General features: G+C 40.2%; 1 protein-coding gene across 2 annotated transcripts in view; it reads right to left on the reverse strand.

The window, feature by feature from the left end:
• The window catches only part of TLK1 (tousled like kinase 1), a 160912-nt gene extending 151782 nt beyond the window's left edge, over positions 1-9130 (reverse strand). For both annotated transcript variants that reach the window (XM_017538170.2, XM_017538169.2), the window contains exon 1: positions 8493-9130. In XM_017538170.2, the coding sequence (XP_017393659.1) occupies positions 8493-8631 (139 nt within the window). In that variant the 5' untranslated portion in view covers positions 8632-9130. The remainder of the gene's footprint in view (positions 1-8492) is intronic.
• Between the last annotated feature and the right edge of the window lie 8798 nt (positions 9131-17928).

Consider the following 17928-nt stretch of genomic DNA (forward strand, 5'->3'; position numbering starts at 1 on the left):
TAGAGACGGGGTTTCACCATGTTGACCAGGATGGTCTCGATCTCTTGACCTCGTGATCCACCCGCCTCGGCCTCCCAAAGTGCTGGGATTACAGGCTTGAGCCACCGCGCCCGGCCGAGTATAACCAATTCTTAACAATCCTCATAGATGATGAGGAAAAAACATTAAGTCATCCCCCAAAACATTTATATTTGGCTAATGAATCTATGTAGAATATAATCACTTTTACTTAAATATACGTTAAATTGCCTTCTTGAAATTCCTAAAATTTCAGACCTAAATGATGAAGCCACATTGGAAAAATTTAATTCAAGTTTGACAACCTACCACCCGGATCTGCTCTGCTCTGCATTATCTTTCCACTTCAGGACTGATGAATTCCTATCAATCCATTGAAATCCTGTCTCTCAATGAGATTTGCTATATAATACATGTTACCAAAGGTTTTGTTGTTGTTGTTGTTGTTGGAAGCAATAAAAGAATTAAAACTTATTTTTTAAAACACTTTTTTACAGATTAGCTAGACTGCACATCAAGCCTCTTCCCCCTTCCCATACTGAATCCTATTAACAAAGACCTGCCACTAAAGCATTATAATTTAGTTTGAAGCCTTGTCCATCATGTTATAAAGCCTCCACAATAAATACACTGCTCCAGGACTGAAAGTGTTCAAATTCTAATATTTACTTGTTATGGCTCCAGTGGGCTTATGAGGCCAAAATATTAAGATAAATGGAATTACAAATTAGATTATCTAACATGGAAATAAAATGTTTCACTGATGTATCTCTAACATTTTCCATGAAGGGACAAAACTTATCTTAAAAAAATGAAATGTAAGATTTGCATAGCGGGCAAAGCTTTCAAAATTGGGTTGTTTGGTTAGGGTTTTTTGTATTTTTTTAAATCTTATCTTCACATGTATATAAAAACTCATGCCAAAAAAGCTAACGTAAGTTTGGAGGTAAACTGAATAAGCCTAGAAAACTGATCAGTAAGTTAAAATTTGCTTAAGAAAAACTACTGAAAAAGAGTAAAAACCAAATTTTCCTATTTTAGGCAATATATCCTAGTAATTAAAATTCACCACCTTGGTTCAAATCCCCATTATTTACTACTCTAAGTCACACTGGTAAATCCCTTTGCTTCTCTGTACTTCGGTTGCCTCATCCGAAAATGGGAATAACAACTATATATATCTCAGAGTTATGAGATACAAGACTTAACATGTACAAACACAATAAACTAGCTATTACTGTTACTATTATCCATTATCACCCTCCAAAATATAATTCACCTAAGAATTACTAAGATAAGCATCTTCCTGGGTCTGAAATATGTGCATACCATGATATAGAGAGAGATGATGTATGTGAAACAGTCCTTCGACAAAACTTTTAGTTGAGTGCCAACTCTGTAGAGGATGTCCCACTCTGCACTGAAAATATGGAAATGAACAAAATACGGCATCTGAATTCTAGACCTTTCTGTCTAGTAGGCAATATAAATAAAACTATAACAAAAGTAGCATGACACAGGTGCAACATAAACAATCCTATGAGACACTAAACAACACAGGCACTTAACTAGGGGCAAACAGAGGGGTGCCAGATGAAATAAACTCCAGAAATATTTTCTGAGGAACAAGCACCTACTTATTTCAGGGTATCATGCTGTTATGTATGAATTTTTTTCATTTTTAATATATTAATGAGTGTTTGAGACTACCCATCATACTACTTACCATGCTCATAAACTTTAAATATCTTTTGGTAATAATGAAGATATTTCCTTTCGTTTCTGCTTTTTTCTTTTTTTTTTTTTTAAGACGGAGTCTCACTGTGTTGTCCAGGCTGAAGTTCAGTGGTATGATCATAGCTCACTAACATTACTGCAGTCTTGAACTCCTGGGGTCAAGGGATCCTCCTACCTCAGACTCCCCAGTAGCTAGGACTACAGACATATGCCACCATACCCAGTTTTGGGGTTTTTTTTTTTTTGAGATATGGTCAGGCTGGTCTCAAACTCCTTGAGCCAAGGCTCAAGCAATCCTCTCGCCTTGGCCTCCCAAACCTGGGATTACAGGCATGAGACACAACCTCTGGCCTGATGATATTCTCTCAAGAAAACAAAATATAGCCTTGCAAAGGTTATACTGCCTCTTCAAGAAACATTTTTTTCACCAATAAATAAATGCTACAAACTTTCCCCTACTAAATTATATCAGGACTAACATCACAGGAATGAAAATATTTTTGAGCTACAAAGCCTTTGAGAGCCTCTAATCCAATACTCTCATTTTACAGATTAAAAGAGGCTGTGAAGCATAATGGGGGGGGGGGGAGTCTGAGAGTCAGAAAACTGAATTTTGGGTCCAACTGTCTTATAGTGAAAGCCTGCACAAATTATCTAAGTTTCCTCATCTGTAAAATGAGAAGTTTGTACTAGATTGCTTCCAAGATCCCTTTCGGCACTGTATTCTTAGTTTACGAAACTGAAGCAGAGAGAAGCAACTTGCCCAAGGTCATATAGCTAGTTAATAGCAAACTAAAGACTACCCTCAGATTCCAACTACAATCACTTTCTCCCCTATACCATACTGCTTCTCCCACTTCATAACAATACTCCTGTAATTTATTCTGCTTCTTAAAATTAACAAGCATGAAGGAGTTTATGAAACTAAATGATTTCTATAGCTCTTCTATAGAAAATGAGCTTTAAATCCAAAGGCGACAAGTACATGAGGTTTCAAGCTGGGTATTGTTACTTACTACACTTATTAATATTAAATTGACCTCATGATAGTTATGAGAATTTATGCTTAAATTCCTACCACCTAAAAATCCAACTCACAGAAAACATTATGTGTTGTGCAAAATTAAAATATGAATTGTTATAAGTAATCATAAATATATGTATAATTCTAGGAATGAGAATTTAAATTCTTGATTTTATGTCCTAGTTATATTTAATACGCATTTTTAAATTCAAAAGAGATCAACTTAAACACTTTTCTTTCTTCTTTCCTCTTTTCAGACTCTCTAGCTTTAAAAACATTAGAATGCTTAAGCATATTACTTTTTTTTTTTTCTGAGACTGAGTCTCACTCTGTCTCCAGGCTGGAGTGATGTAGTTCAATCTCAGCTCAATGCAACCTCCGCCTCCTGGGTTCAAGCGACTCTCCTGCCTCAGCCTCCCAAGTAGCTGGGATTACAAGCACGAGCCACCACACCCAGCTAATTTTTGTATTTTTAGTAGAGATGGGGTTTCACTATGTTGGCCAGGATGGTCTCAATCTCCTGACCTCAGATCTGCCCACCTCAGCCTCCCAAAGTGCTGGAATTACAGGTGTGAGCCATCACACCCAGCCTAAGCATATTACTTCTGAAATCATGTAAACAATTACAACTAAAAAACTATAGACTATGCTCATAGTTTCTATTACAAAATTGAAAATCAGCCCCCATAGTATTCTAAAATTCCGTACTGAAATATATTACAACTCTACTAAACTGTATCATAAACAGCATTTGGTTCTCTAAAATGTCTTAGGCTTATTATATTTCACAGGGAATTTAGCAAGATTTCATGAAGACTGATCTTGCTGACACCAGAAAATACAGAAAAATCCTCAGAGGAAAAGCACAATCAAAATGCAAAACAGTAATAAAGTCAACAACAGTTTCATACTACTTACTTGAAAGAACATTCAAAAATGTTAATGAATATATAAGTATAGTTTAACTATATTTAGGGATTTTTTTTAAAGAATCACAGAATGTTTACATTTTTAAATTGGATGAGACCTTAAGTCACTAATCCAATAGCACCCATTATAAGAATCTACAGAATTTATCTCCATCTCCTCAGAAAATATGTTCCTGTATTCCACTTTAAATTCTCATAGCTAACTACTTCTTTCCCTTGTTGTTAGTTGTCGTGAGTTCCATTGATGCTTCACTGTTCCACTATTCCAAGTCTAGTCATTACAAAGTTCTTACGCTCTTGTAAAAAATTAGACTGAACGCAATGCATGTCTTCCTAATTTTCACCTGTTTGTCTGCCTCCTAAAACAGGAGAATGGATCTATTCTCACTCCTGTTTATTAAAATTAACAGGTTTTTAAAATGTTATTTACTGAAATCCAGGTTTCTTTAAACACCTGGAGACAGCTATCAGGTCTCCCACCAGTTAGTCTCTTCTTTAAACTAAATGTATGTTCCACAGACTTCCTGTAGATCCTAGAGACATTTTTGGAATACAATGTACTTTCGCACTGCAAGTTACTTTTTTTGAAAACAGCCACCTGTTGAATTTTGATATAATACCAAAGAAGAATACTCACTCCTTCCTTTTCCAACCATATATCTACATGAAGCTGGGTTCTTTTCACATATCTCAATCAAAATATCACAACAGGCTGAAGGCAGACACAAAATCCAGCTATCTTCTAGTAAGCCAGAAATCAAAAAATTAGCAAAAAATATAAAACAATATAAACTAGTCTAGTTTATATGGTTTTATAACATATTTATTCTTCATAAAAAATTCTAATTACAACAGTTTACTTTTAAATTAATAAATATATTTGAAATTGTCATTTAATTTCTAAAATGGCAAATATTAATAGATATAATGCACATAAACTTAAATCTCTTCGGCGTCCTCAACAACTTAGGAGAGTAAAGAGGCCCTGAGACCAAAAGGCTATAAAGCATAGTCTATTTCTCATAAGATTTTCAAATCTCTATTCTGGTTTCTCTCTTTTCTCTATCTCCTCTAATATGTAAATGTGCCAGTGTAAAGGAGACATCTGTCACATATCTATTCATGAGCTAGAATCCTTAAACATATAACCCTGTCCTCCTCCAGCTAGTGATTTCAAAAAATTAAAGGCCGACAGGGCCATCTGGTACACCTTCGTTTTTAACATCTCATTACCAAATCATCTGAAGTCAAATACTTTATTCTTCTAAGGAATGCAGGCTTCAAACATGGAAACAGAGTAAGTTTAAGTGTAATTGTATTATTATGCCATCTATTTTTTTTTTTTTTTTTTTTTTTGAGAGTGTCTCATTCTGTCACCCAGGCTGGAATATATTGACTCTATCTAGGCTCACTGCAGCCTCCACCTCCCAGGCCCATGCAATCCTCCCAACTCAGCCTCCCGAACCATGCCCAGCTAATTTTTCTGCTTTTTGAAGAGATGGGGTTTTACTATGTTGTCCAGGCTAGTCTTGAATTCCTGAGCTCAAGCAATCCACCTGTCTAGGCCTCCCAAGATGCTGGGATTACAGGCTTGAGCCACTGCACCTGGCCCATACCATCTTTTTGACCAAGCTTTCACTATTTACAAAAAACTTAAGCGAATTATTTATAACTGGCAAAGTGGAGCAGGAAAGAAAATGCAAGTGTTCTGTATAATCAATCACTTGATTCTCAGCAATAACCCATTCAAGGTACCCATGTACTGATATGCAAAACACCCAACTGCTTATCTAGCCAATATGACACTAAGTTCTCAGACCTCAACAGAGCAAAACTGACCTTTAATGGAAAACCTTTTTAACTCCTTACTCCCTTAATCACAGGATTATAGAAGACAAAATGAATGGAGATTATAGATTTAAAAGATTCAACAGAAAATCTAGAGCTACACTGCTGAACACCTCAAACAGAACCTCAAGATTAATAAGGGAAAAGCTTTGGGATCCAGAGGGAAGAAATCTACACTATATTTATCATATAACTTCCTAAATTCTAATAGATTCCCAAATCTTATAGAGCTGTACTTTATTTGTAATAAAACTATATGAGTATGATAATGGAAATAAGAAAAGGAGAAAGAAAACCACAACATACAACATCAAAAATAACAGGATTATATTCTTAGATTTTTGGTTTCAAATGTCAAAACTTAAAATAAGTTAGTAACTTTTACAGATGCTTATGGCATATCTTTAAAAATAACCCATTTTCAAAGTTGTTTGCCTAAAAGAAGTTCATCACATAGAATATTTATGTAAGTACATATACATCTGTATCTCTTTGAAGTTTAAATTCTTCTATTACTACATGTTAAACTGGCTCAATTTTTCAAGAAACTAACTTAGTTCTCTTCTTTTTACATACAACACATTCAAGTTCCATTAATATTAATGGTTCTTACTAGCAGTAACTAGCAGTCAAAAAGCTTTCTAAAACTTCTTCAATTTATATAAGGTACTAACATGTACACCTGGAAAAGGTGCTAAACACTTCTTAAAATAAAAATTGAGATTTCACTCAATAGAAATATCTTCATTTTGATAGTCGGGGCTTCGTATTCCTGTTAGCGTTAGTGAAATCCGAGAACACAGTGCCAAACTTCAAAATGAATACCTCGAAAGCATTAATAGTTTTAACTTGCATCCTGGTTGGTCAAAAAGAAATGTCCCCCTGTAGCTATTTAGGTACTTAGTGTGAAGTGTAACTTTCACAAAAGCCTGTCCTATGATTTCATGAATTAACAGAAACTCACTACTTGAGGTTACATAAAAACCCACTGTAATCTCAACTGCTGGAAAAAATTATGGTTATTTGGAAGTTCAAGTTAAATGATTCCAACCCCTCCAAATTTTCAAACATCAGGAAAAGTGCAGAATGTTTTTAAGTTGAAGTAACCTCAGAAACTCACAATCTAGATGTTTCGTCTCCCAAATTCCCAATACTGATAACAGATGTCAACAGATAAACAATTCAATACTATGTCCTCAGTATCTAGTTCAGGGCCTGGCTCACAATAATGGCTCAATAAATATTCGAGAAAGGAATGAATAAATGAATGATGAAAAAATATAGCCTTTAATAAGAAACAATAAAACGATCTTTTTAAACTCAACACTAACATTAAGCATCTTAATGAAACTACAAACAAAAGTAAACGCATGCTAAAAGCACCCACTTCTCTATTTATGAAACACATTTTAAACCGTTCATTTAGAAATTTTGAAGAGCGAAAGAATCACCAGATATGTTAAATTTTTAGTCACTTAATAAACTTTTATATTCTAATAATGAAAGCTCAGCGTTGAGATAAGATGAAAAGGGGGAAATGTCTATCAATGTATTCCGAATGTTTAATGGATGCCATAAATCAAAGCTTTCCGTGAATTTTCTGGAGCATATTGATGCCAATCTTTAAGCCTATTGTCACTTTCACACATGCTCACAAGAACAAAATGACAAAGAATGCTATGCCTGAACCACTGGATTCAGGGCACAAAACACTTAACAATTGTCAAGGCTCTGAATAGTAAATATCGACAGATATTTTCAAAATAAAGTACTCCCACCGATTCCTACATAAATCGAAGCTCTTGATTTCTTTAAAACATTCACGAGACTGTTGAACTTCCAGACGTTTATTTGAAAATGTGCCTACAATCTCCTCGTGTGCGACAACTGGGAGTGAACAACCCGTTTACCAATTGCGGATGAATACCGCTAAGCGTTTTCCAGACAAAAGAGCGTTAAAAGACACTCCATGCACATTTATTCATCCCCCATAAATGTGTTTTCTCCCAAATTTTATTTTATGTCGTATACTTAAAGTTAAATACAGCAAGTTGAAATTTTAGTCAAAAGCACGCCGGTGCCTTACAAGCTGTGTAACTGCTACATCTGGTGGCAACACACTTGCTTGCAAGAAGCCAGAAAACTTAGAAAACAATTGTAACCGATCTGGTGCGTGTTTGCAGTAACCTTTACGCAGCTATTTCCCACAAAACCCACGACCCTGTCAGAGAAGAACAGTAGCCTAACTTGCAGCAGAGAATATAACGCACAAACACGCAGGAGGCAACGGCGAAGAGGAGAAAGTTGCAACCATCTGGAGGGGCGGTTTTAAAAACCTGCCCACGAGTCAGTCTGTCGTTCAAATTGCTCTAGGGGGCCACAGGGGATCAAAGTCTGCCTTGATAATTTCAGCGTCTCTCCCCAAAGGAGACACCCTGCAAGCGAGGGGGCATCCTCCAGGTCCCGGGCTGCAAAGCTCGCAGAGCGGGGACCGCCTCTATGGGAGGAGTGCACCGGGGAAGGGGAGGGGGCTCGAGAACGAAGGCTCCAGCGGGAGGGAAAACCCACCAGAGACCTGAGGCCAGGAGGTTAAGAGTACTGAATGTACTGGTAAATGGAGCAGAAAGGGGCTCGCGTCCGGGGGGAGGCTTCCCACCCTCGCAGGACTGGCTCCCAGGAACCCCAGGCGAGTCTGTGCGCCTCTCCCCGTCCCCACCAGCGCGCACCCCTCGTCCGTCTCCTCCGCCACCCGCGAACCACCACCCACAGCCAGCGCACTACCTCCCCGGAGCCGGGAAGCCGGGGAGCCGGGCGGCGTCGCGTCCACCTCGCCACCATCCCCCACCCCGGGGTCTGGCGGAGGAGCCCGGGGGGCGCGGGGGTCCGCGGCGCGGGAGTGGAGGCCGGCGAGCGGGAGGGGGCGCATTGCCGCTTACCTTCCCTGGGCCTCCCGGATGGCGGCGTGTGATTCAGCAGGGACCTGGCCGCCGCCGCCGAGCCCGGGGTTGGAGACGTGGAGAGCTGGGACCAAGATGGCGGCCCCTCCAAACTTCCACTGCTACTTTGGACACTCATCAAGCTACTTTCTGGGAACCCGACTCCCCCCCTGCGACGGCAGCGGCGGCAACGGCACCGGCACCCGCCTCCGTCATGGCGGGGGCCGCGCTGAGGGCGAGCGAGAGAGCAAGGGCAGGGAGGGGAGACTCAAGGGGATGGGGGAGGAAACCGAGAAGAGGGGAGGTGGGGAGGAAAGAGGTGAGGGAAGGAGAGGGGACGGGGAGGAGGGAAAGGGGGAGAAACGAAGGAGCGGGCGGGCGCGCCGGAGAAGAGGCGGAGGGAAGGAGCGCGGCTGCAGAGGCGTCGAGGAGGCGCCCGCCAGGGCCGGGGTCGGAGCGCGGGCGGAGCAAGGGCTGCGCCGGCAGAGGAGACTTCCGCGGGCGGAACCTGCCGGCACCTCTGCAGTGCGTCGGCCCCCGGCGTCGCCCGAGAGGCGGCGGCGGCGGCGGCAGCGGGCGGTGGGTGGCGGCTGAGGCGGCGGGGTAACCTCTGCATCAGTTACAGGCGGCGGCGGCGTCACGCGCCGCCTGTGCAAACACTATCGCGAGGCTCCTGCGCCTCCGGTAGCGGCGGCGGCGGCGGCAGCGGCGGCCGCGGGAGCAGGCTTGGGGGAGGGACCTGCCAAGGGCTGGGGGTGGGGGCATGGGGAGGGAGCGAGCGCGCGAGGGAAGAAGCGCGGGCGCCTGGGCGCTCCTGCCGCGCCCGCGGATCGCCGCGCAGCGCGGGAGCCCAGGGTTGCCGGACTCGCGTGCGCGGGGGCAGCGTCCCAGCGCCTGCCGGAGGGAGGCGCGCCCCCGCCGCGCCGCTCCGGCCCCGGCGCTGCTGCCACCTGACTCCCCCACTCCCGCGGAAGCGCGCCTGGCTCCTGACCCACACCCAACCCGGGAGAAATGCTGCTGCTCTCGCTCGGCTGCCACTTCTCGGGAGTTCAATGTGATCGTTTCTCAAAATGGAACTGAAAAGTTGAGAGTTATTTCTTTCTTGCCCTTCTTTACTGTGCAGAAAAACCTATATGCCCCTCCCGTCTGCAGATTCGGAATAATGACCGAATAAAAGAGCTATGAAAATAAACGTGGGGAGTGGGAGAATTGGGAAATAAAACTTTCTCGTGTTTTCTTAAAAAACAGTGAAGGAATCTTTAATGAAGAAATTGAAAATTACCGGTTTTGTACACTATATGTTATAGCAATTCTCTTTTAAAATAGTAAGTGGAAAATCTAAATGAAAAATGTGATTACTGAATTCGCATATTTAGGAAGACTATACAGCGTTCATCTTGTAGAAGGTACGGTTTCTAGAAATTTCTAATCTGTCTCTAGTATCACCGCTGAGTCTCGACTACAAAAATCCCGAAACAAATTACAGCATTTGCTAAAATTTATAGATAGACTGTAGCTTTCTACAGACCCACAGAAGTACACTCACACCAGGGTTTGGGCTTCTTGTACATAAAAGAGCAGTCTAGTTCAGAAAAAATACAAGATTATTTCTCTCTTTAGAAAACCAAATTGAATAGAGCACTAACAAGATTATGATATAGAGCAACTGCACAGACATAAGGAAATGGCATGATTACCAGGGGGACAAAAATGTCATTTCTATTTTTTATTTTTATGACTTTGCATTCCTCATAGTAATGTTTTGTTCAGATAAACTATCATACTAGAAAAGAACCTTGATTGTCAGTTATCTCCAGAAGCAATTGTGTTGTCTTGTGCTTTAGATACATCAGTGAGTTTTTGGTCATGTCTGCTTTTCAAATTTAAGAGGGACATCTCACAAACAGCTTCATTGAGGCATAATTGACAAACTGCACATATTTGAAGTGTGCAATTTGATAAGTTTTGATGTGTATACATCCCTGAAACCACTTATGCAAGGAAGACAGTGAATGTATCTATCACCCTCCAAAGTTTCCTCTGTCACTCTGTGGTTCCTTCTCCACTCTACTTCCATTCTCCATAACCACAGACCTGCTTTCTGTAATAGGGTAGCTTTCTATTTTCTAGAATTTTAGATAAATGTACAAACTGTATCTAAAATTTAGATACAGTTTTTTTTTGAGGCAGAGTCTCACTCTGTCTTCCTGGGGCTGGAGTACCATCTCCACTCTTGCAGCCTCCGCCTCCCAGGTTCAAACAATTCTCCCGCCTCAGCCTCCTGAGTAGCTGGGATTAGAGGCATGTGCCACTACAGCCAGCTAATTTTGCATTTTTAGTAGAGACGGGGTTTCACCATGTTAGCCAGGCTGGTCTTGAACTCCTGACCTCAGGTGATCCACCTGTCTCAGCCTCCCCAAGTGCTGGCATTACAGGCGTGAGCCACCGTGCCTGGCTTTGTCTGGCTTCTTTAGCGCAACATCATTGTTTTGAGAGATTCGTCCACATTGTTGCATTATCAATAGTGTGTTTCTTTGTTTTTAAGTAAAATTGCACTGAATGAGTATACCACACTTGGTTATCTATTAAACTATTGATGGACATTTGCATTATTTTCACTTTTTGGCCATTATGAATAATGCTGCTAAGAACATTCACATTCAAATCTTTCTGTGGACGTAGGCTTTCCTTTCCCTTGGATGCATACCCAGGGTCTTGCCATTTATATCTAAGTACATGCACTGTAAGGGGAAGCAGAGTTTCTGTAATGACATGTTGATAAATGTATGCTCTTTCTGTATTTTTAAGCAAAAGCTTAGTCAGCAGATTACAGTGAAAAGAACATGGGACAGGAAGGAAGTTAAGAGACCTGAGTATTAGTCTCAGCAGGTAACTTGATTCAATTTCCTCATCTATGAGGAAGAGGTTAGAGTCACTGGGTGATTTTTAAAGCTCCTACCAATTCTGAGACTACAGAGCTCAGTTCCTCTCAAAAATGGTAAACAAAGCCCAACCAAAAAGATTTGATGATGGTAGGTTACCTTTCTCCCAACCTTCTCTAGAGCTTCAAGTTTTCAAGTTATACTTATTCATGTTACTTTTGGGGGGGGGGGTCACAAAGGCTGGAGTGCAGTGGTGCAATCTCGGCTCACTGCAACCTCCACTTCCCAGGTTCAAGCAAGTCTCATGCCTCAGACTCCTGAGTAGCTGGGACTGCAGGTGCCCGCCACAATGCCCAGCTAATTTTTTGTATTTTAGTGGAGATGGGGTTTCACCATGTCACCCAGGGTGGTCTCAAACTCCTGAGCTCAGGCAATACACCCGCCTTGGCCTCCTAAAGTGCTAGGATTACAGGCATGAGCCACCACGTCCGGCCTAAGTCCTGTTACATCTAATGCAGATTGGCTACTTGTATCTTTAATGATAACTAGAAGATTACAGCATATATATAATCGAATTACTTTAGTTATATTTTCATTGTGAATACTTCCTTAGAAGGACAATTAAATGTTTGATTCCTGTCTTCTCATAGTTTTTGATAAGCCAGCACTCACCAACCTTAAAAAAAAAAAAAAAAAAAAAAAAAAAAAAAAAAAAAAAAAAAAAAAAAAGGCCTCTACTGGCTATAGGGAGTTATTTAAACAAACTGCAGCTTAGCCTGAAAATTGAATCTCATGCCATTAGTTAAAATCATGTCTTCAAAGAATACCAAAGAAGATAACATTTTCACACTATAGTAAGTGAAAAAGTGGGTATGATCTGGATTTATTTCTAAGAATGCATCAAAAACAACTGGAACTACTCAGGAGGCCAAGGTGGGAGGATCACTCCAACGCAGGAGTTCAAGACTAGCCTGGGCAACATGATGAGACCGTATCCCTTTAAAAAAAAAAAATTGCAAGGATGTGCCCCAAAAAGTTAATGACAACCAGCATTGGGCTGTGAGATTACATAGTTATTATTTCTTCATTTATGCTTTTCCAAATTTTGTAAAACAAACCATGTATTTCTTTTTATATTCAGAAAAAGCTCAATAAGTGCTTTTTAAGTAATTGAAGCATACAGAAGGCCTCTGGACACAAGTTGTGCAAATACATAATTTTGTAAAATGATTATGTCAAATAAATGAAAACTTTTAAATGGTAAATAGAAGCTCCTCCACACCTTGACATTTACAAGTATATAGGCATTCCAGAAATGTCCAATTAAAAAAATAGATCAAAGCCAGACATGGCGGCTCACACCTGTAATCCCAGCACTTTGGGAGGCTGAGGCAGGAGGATCACTTGAACTCAGGAGTTCTAGACCAGCCTGGGCAACAGAGAGAGACCCCATCTGTATTAAAAAATAGAAAGATTCAGACAGAAAGAGACCACCTGCCACTCTGTAGGGAAGAAGAAATCTCACGAGCAAGAAGAGATCATTGGAAGCTTTCTGGCAATCTTCCATGGGAAAATATTCCCAGAGGGAAAGCCAGCTTGAAAACACAGAAATGCACTGAGCAAGTAAAACGTAGTAAATTTACCTAGAAAGAATCAGGAAGAGACTGGAGAGAACGTTTTGAGTGCTCCACGGGGACAGGGACTTAAGCCTCTAGTACAGACCAAGGGCTCTTGTCAGTATTGTGGAATGAATGAATGATGAGGATCAACGAGCTGGGAGACAGGTGAAAGGACAATACAGGAGAAGTCTTCAAGGGTGTCCTGACAGAAGATCAGGTGCAAAAGGGGAAGGTCTGAGCCCCGACCTATAGGATGATCATAATTTACAACTATGTTTAACAGATTCTTTTCTATTTCTATGCCATAGTAAAAATATTTACAAAGCATTCAATATTATAGACATATTAAAATGCATTTTATACTCTTAACATTTGATTCCTTCTAAATTCAAGGAAAAAATTAATGCCTAAGCCACCTAAGCCCATTTCCTCCAAATCAATAAGAAATCAGCCCAGAGACTGGATAAGGTATCCTTTCTAAGTACTCCAATATAGTGGGATACTGGTGCCTGTTCACAGTGTCCTGGGAGATGATTATGTACATGGCTTCCCAACTTCATATTCAGTACTGTTACATGTTACAATTGTAGCTTGAAGTTAGTCATGGTGAGAGTACTTAGAACTCTAAGTCACCAAAGCTACAAGTTAGAGCTGCTTCTCCCCATCAGAGCCAGCTATGAAGCATTCACCAGCACACCACTGCTCCCATCATATATTTGTCATTGCTGTACTGCCCTCTGTTCTCTGTTTCCCCCTCTTGGCTGAAAGCCTAGGGAGGTCAAGAACTCTTCTCTGTAATGTTTGCAGTTGTATCAGTACCCAACATCTAGCACCTGCCTTGCATACAGTTGTGGAGCCAACCAACTACCTACACAGTTGGTTAACAAGCACTGGAGTCCCCTGAGCTAATCTGCCCATAAACATGTGGGCTGGCCATCTAGCAGAGGAAGAATAGGCCAAATGCACCACCACCCCCTCACACTCATCCGTCATTGCCAAATGTATGTGGTTTGATAAAGTTCACTGACCTTGTTAGGGTTTTCAGATTAAACTATACATTTTGTGTAGGCCATATTTATGCTTAAAAGTTTTTTATTTGTTTGAAATTAAAATTATCTGAGCATGCTGCATTTTAATTTGCTAAATCTGGCAACCCAAGCCCTTTTGAAGTAAGCAAAAAGATAGTTTGTAAGGTAGTATCTGTGAAAGATGAAGATTCTATGACCTGACTGTTCCATTCCAAAGAATATATCCTAGAGGAATTCTTGCTGCTATGCACCAGGAGATGAGAACAAGAATGTCCACAGCACTGCTGTTTGTAGTAGTCAAAACCTGGAAACTATCCAAATGTCCATCAACAAGAGAATGGATAAATTATAGATATGTATATTTGTGCAGAGGGATACTACACCGCAATGAAAATGCTCACAAACATAATGCTCATTAAAAAGAACAAGTTAGAGAAGAACAAAGTCAGTTGGATTCCTTCTAAAATATTCAAAAACATTCAAAACTAAATAATATATTATTCAAGAATATATATGTGATTAAACTACAAAGAAAAAAATGGAAATGAGATGCCAAGATCAGAGAGGTTACCTCCTTCAGGAAAAGGGGCACATGTGATCATGGAAACTCACAGGGACTTCAAAAAGCACCACTTATTAAGCTGGATGGGAGTACAGAGGTATGTTTATCTTATTCTTGGGCTTTAAACTACATATATATATTAGATCTACTCTTACATGTATTAATTATTACATTACAAATGTTGAAATGAGGAGTACTGGGCCTTCTTCCTTATCAGAGTGAATTGAAATGTCAACATGGCCTCCTCTGCCTAGACTAACTTCCAGATTTCTGTTTCTTTCTTTGTCCAAAGGTATAAATACAGATCAGAGGATCAGAGCTCTTAAGATGCCTAGCCTGAAATCTCAACATACCCCCTCAATAGCTTTTTGATTAGTTGCTTAGACAAATGGCTCCATTATATTAGACTAAGAAGAATTCTCATTTCATTGAGTTGTTTCTATCTTCATCGTACAATTGATAAAACCGCTGCTTGAAGGTTTTGGTTTCTAAATCCTGAAGAGATAGTTCCAACCTTTTGTACATAACAGGCTACGTTAGACTTCCTCTGCTCCCTCCAGTGATGGAAATGTTTTCTCTCAGATTTGTCAATCCGTTTAAAAAAAAAAAAAGAAAAGCTTGGTCCATAGATAACAAAAACTGGAATTGCTAGATTCTCAAACAAAAACTGGAATTACTAGCTTTATTTCACCTGAGGTTAAAAAATTGTAACCAACTTCAGAACAATAATACCCCCTCCCCCAAAGTGTGTTAGAAGCTATCCTCCAAGGACACAGTATTATGAAATGTTTACAAAAACAAACTACAACAAGCAAACAGTGCTCATATTACAAATTTTGAATCAACAATGTACCTCTTAACAAAGCAGGCAACTTTGAAAAGTAATTTTAAAAATATATAATTTATAATTATAATCTAGTGTTACACTTTACTTATCCTAAATTTTACTGATTCAACCAAAATATAAATTTATCACATTAGAGGGAAAAACCAAAATCCCCAAAATCTTACCCTGGACATTGTTTTTGCAGCATAAATTTTTTTATAGGCAAAAGAAATGGAAGTTTCTTTTCATAAAAAATATCAAACATCTTTGATTTTTGACAATATCTTTCCCAATCCATAAAGATTTTCAAAATTACTTAATGCTTTCCCAGAAAATAAAAACTAAATGCCAAATCTTTCTTAATTAGATGCATGACAAAAATAAGAGACATATATAACCCCTTATGTATTTAGAAACTTTAAAACAATATGGGAATGTAAAGTATGGATGAGAATTTCTTTCTCTTCTTCCAAAAATAAAAAAAGCAGTCAAAATGCCACCAAGAAATAAGAGCACAGATTTTGAGCTACAAGTGATTTTTGTTGTTGCTGTTTGGTGTTTTTTTGTTGTTGATCCAGCTGCTGATTAGCAGTGTGTGTTCAGGGCATGGTGACTCACACCTGTAATCCCAGGACTTTGGGGGCAAATGGGTGACATTCTCCCATGGATTTGACATAATTCAATGAATCATAAATCACTGAAACATAAAAAGAATTCATGGTTTGGAAGATAGGGGTTGGAAAGAGTTGGTGTCTAAAACACTTTAGCTATAGATACAAGATAATATAAACATTAATAATGGGAGATAAATTGATGCTAAGTCTAAAATGCTAGTAGAACTATCACAACATTGAGATTTATTGTTGAGATTTTATTTATAATAATGGGGGTTATTCTGGAAGTGTGCGTTCAGGGTGCAGTGACTCATGCCTATAATCCTAGCGCTTTGGGAGGCAGAGTGCGGACTAGCTTCCGGCAGCACTACCATCTCCGCATGCATATAGCCTACTCAACTTACGACCAAATCGTGTTACGACCAGTCTGTCGGAACCAATCGTGGTCGTAAGTCGAGCACTAGCTGTACTTTATTTGCTATTGCAGGATAGCCTATCCTGTCTTGATTATTACAAAGGACAAATGTCAAACCACCCAAATAGTCAAGAAATTTAAATTAAACAATGAAGTACTGTTTTTCATCTATTAAACTAGAAAAAAAACTGAGAATATTAATGCTCAGTGCAGTGAGGAAAAGAATAATCTATTCAATAAATAAGGCTGGGTCGGCTAGGCATGGTGGCTCACATTTGTAATCCCAGCACTTCGGGAGGCCGAGGCTGGTGGATCACAAAGTCAGGAGTTCAAGACCAGCCTGGTCAACACAGTGAAACCCTGTTTCTACTAAATATACAAAAATTAGCTGGGCATGGTGGCCAATGCCTGTAATCCCAGCTATTTGGGAAGCTGAGGCAGGAGAATTGCTTGAACTCGAGAGGCAGAGGTTTCAGTGAGCCAGGATCGTGCCATTGTACTCCAGCCTGGGTGACAGAGCAAGGCTCCATCTCAAAAAAAAAAAATTAAATTAAATTAAAAAATAAAAAAATTAAATGAGACCGGGTCAAATGGATATCCAGAGGGGAAAATATGTACTTTAACCCTTACCTCACACCAAATACAAATATATTCCAGATGAGTTGTAGCTCTAAATATGAAAATTAAAACAAAGCTCTTTAAAAATAGAAAAATATTTTTCTGACCTTAAGTTAGGCAAAGTTTCTTATAAAGGACATGAAATGTGCTAACCAGATAGGATATATTTGATAAGTTAAACAATATTAAGATAAAGAACTCCTGATCATCAAAAAACTTGCTTTAAGACAGTGAAGAGGTTGGACACAGTGGCTCATGCCTGTAATCCCAGCACTTTGGGAGGCCAAGGCAGGTGAAGGGAGGTCAAAACTAGTGAGCTGAGATCATGCCACTGCACTTTAGCCTGGATGACACAGGGGGACCCTGTTCCCCCGCCCCCCAAAAAAAAGACAGTGAAAGGAGGCTAGGTACAGTGGTATGCACCTGTAAGTAGTCCTAGCTACTGAGGAAGCTGAGGCAGGAAGATTGAAAGTTGAAGCTCAGGCCGGGCGCGGTGGCTCACGCCTGTAATCCCAGCACTTTGGGAGGCCAAGGCGGGTGGATCACGAGGTCGAGACCATCCTGGCCAACATGGAGAAACCCCATCTCAACTAAAAAATACAAAAATTAGCTGGGTGTGGTGGCACGCGCCTGTAGTCCCAGCTACTCAGGAGGCTGAGGCAGGAGAATTGCTTGAACTCGGGAGGCGGAGGTTGCAGTGAGCCGAGATCGCTCCACTGCAATCCGGCCTGGCGCCTGGGGACAGAGCAAGAGTCTGTCTCAAAAAAAAGAAAGAAAAGAAAAGAAAAAGAAAGTTCAAGCTCAGTCTGAGCAAAATTGTGAGACCCTTACCCTGCCCCCATCTCCAAAATAAAAAAAAGAAGGCAAACACA

Source organism: Cebus imitator, unplaced genomic scaffold, assembly GCF_001604975.1.
Source record: "Cebus imitator isolate Cc_AM_T3 unplaced genomic scaffold, Cebus_imitator-1.0 Scaffold110, whole genome shotgun sequence".
Lineage (NCBI taxonomy): Eukaryota > Metazoa > Chordata > Mammalia > Primates > Cebidae > Cebus > Cebus imitator.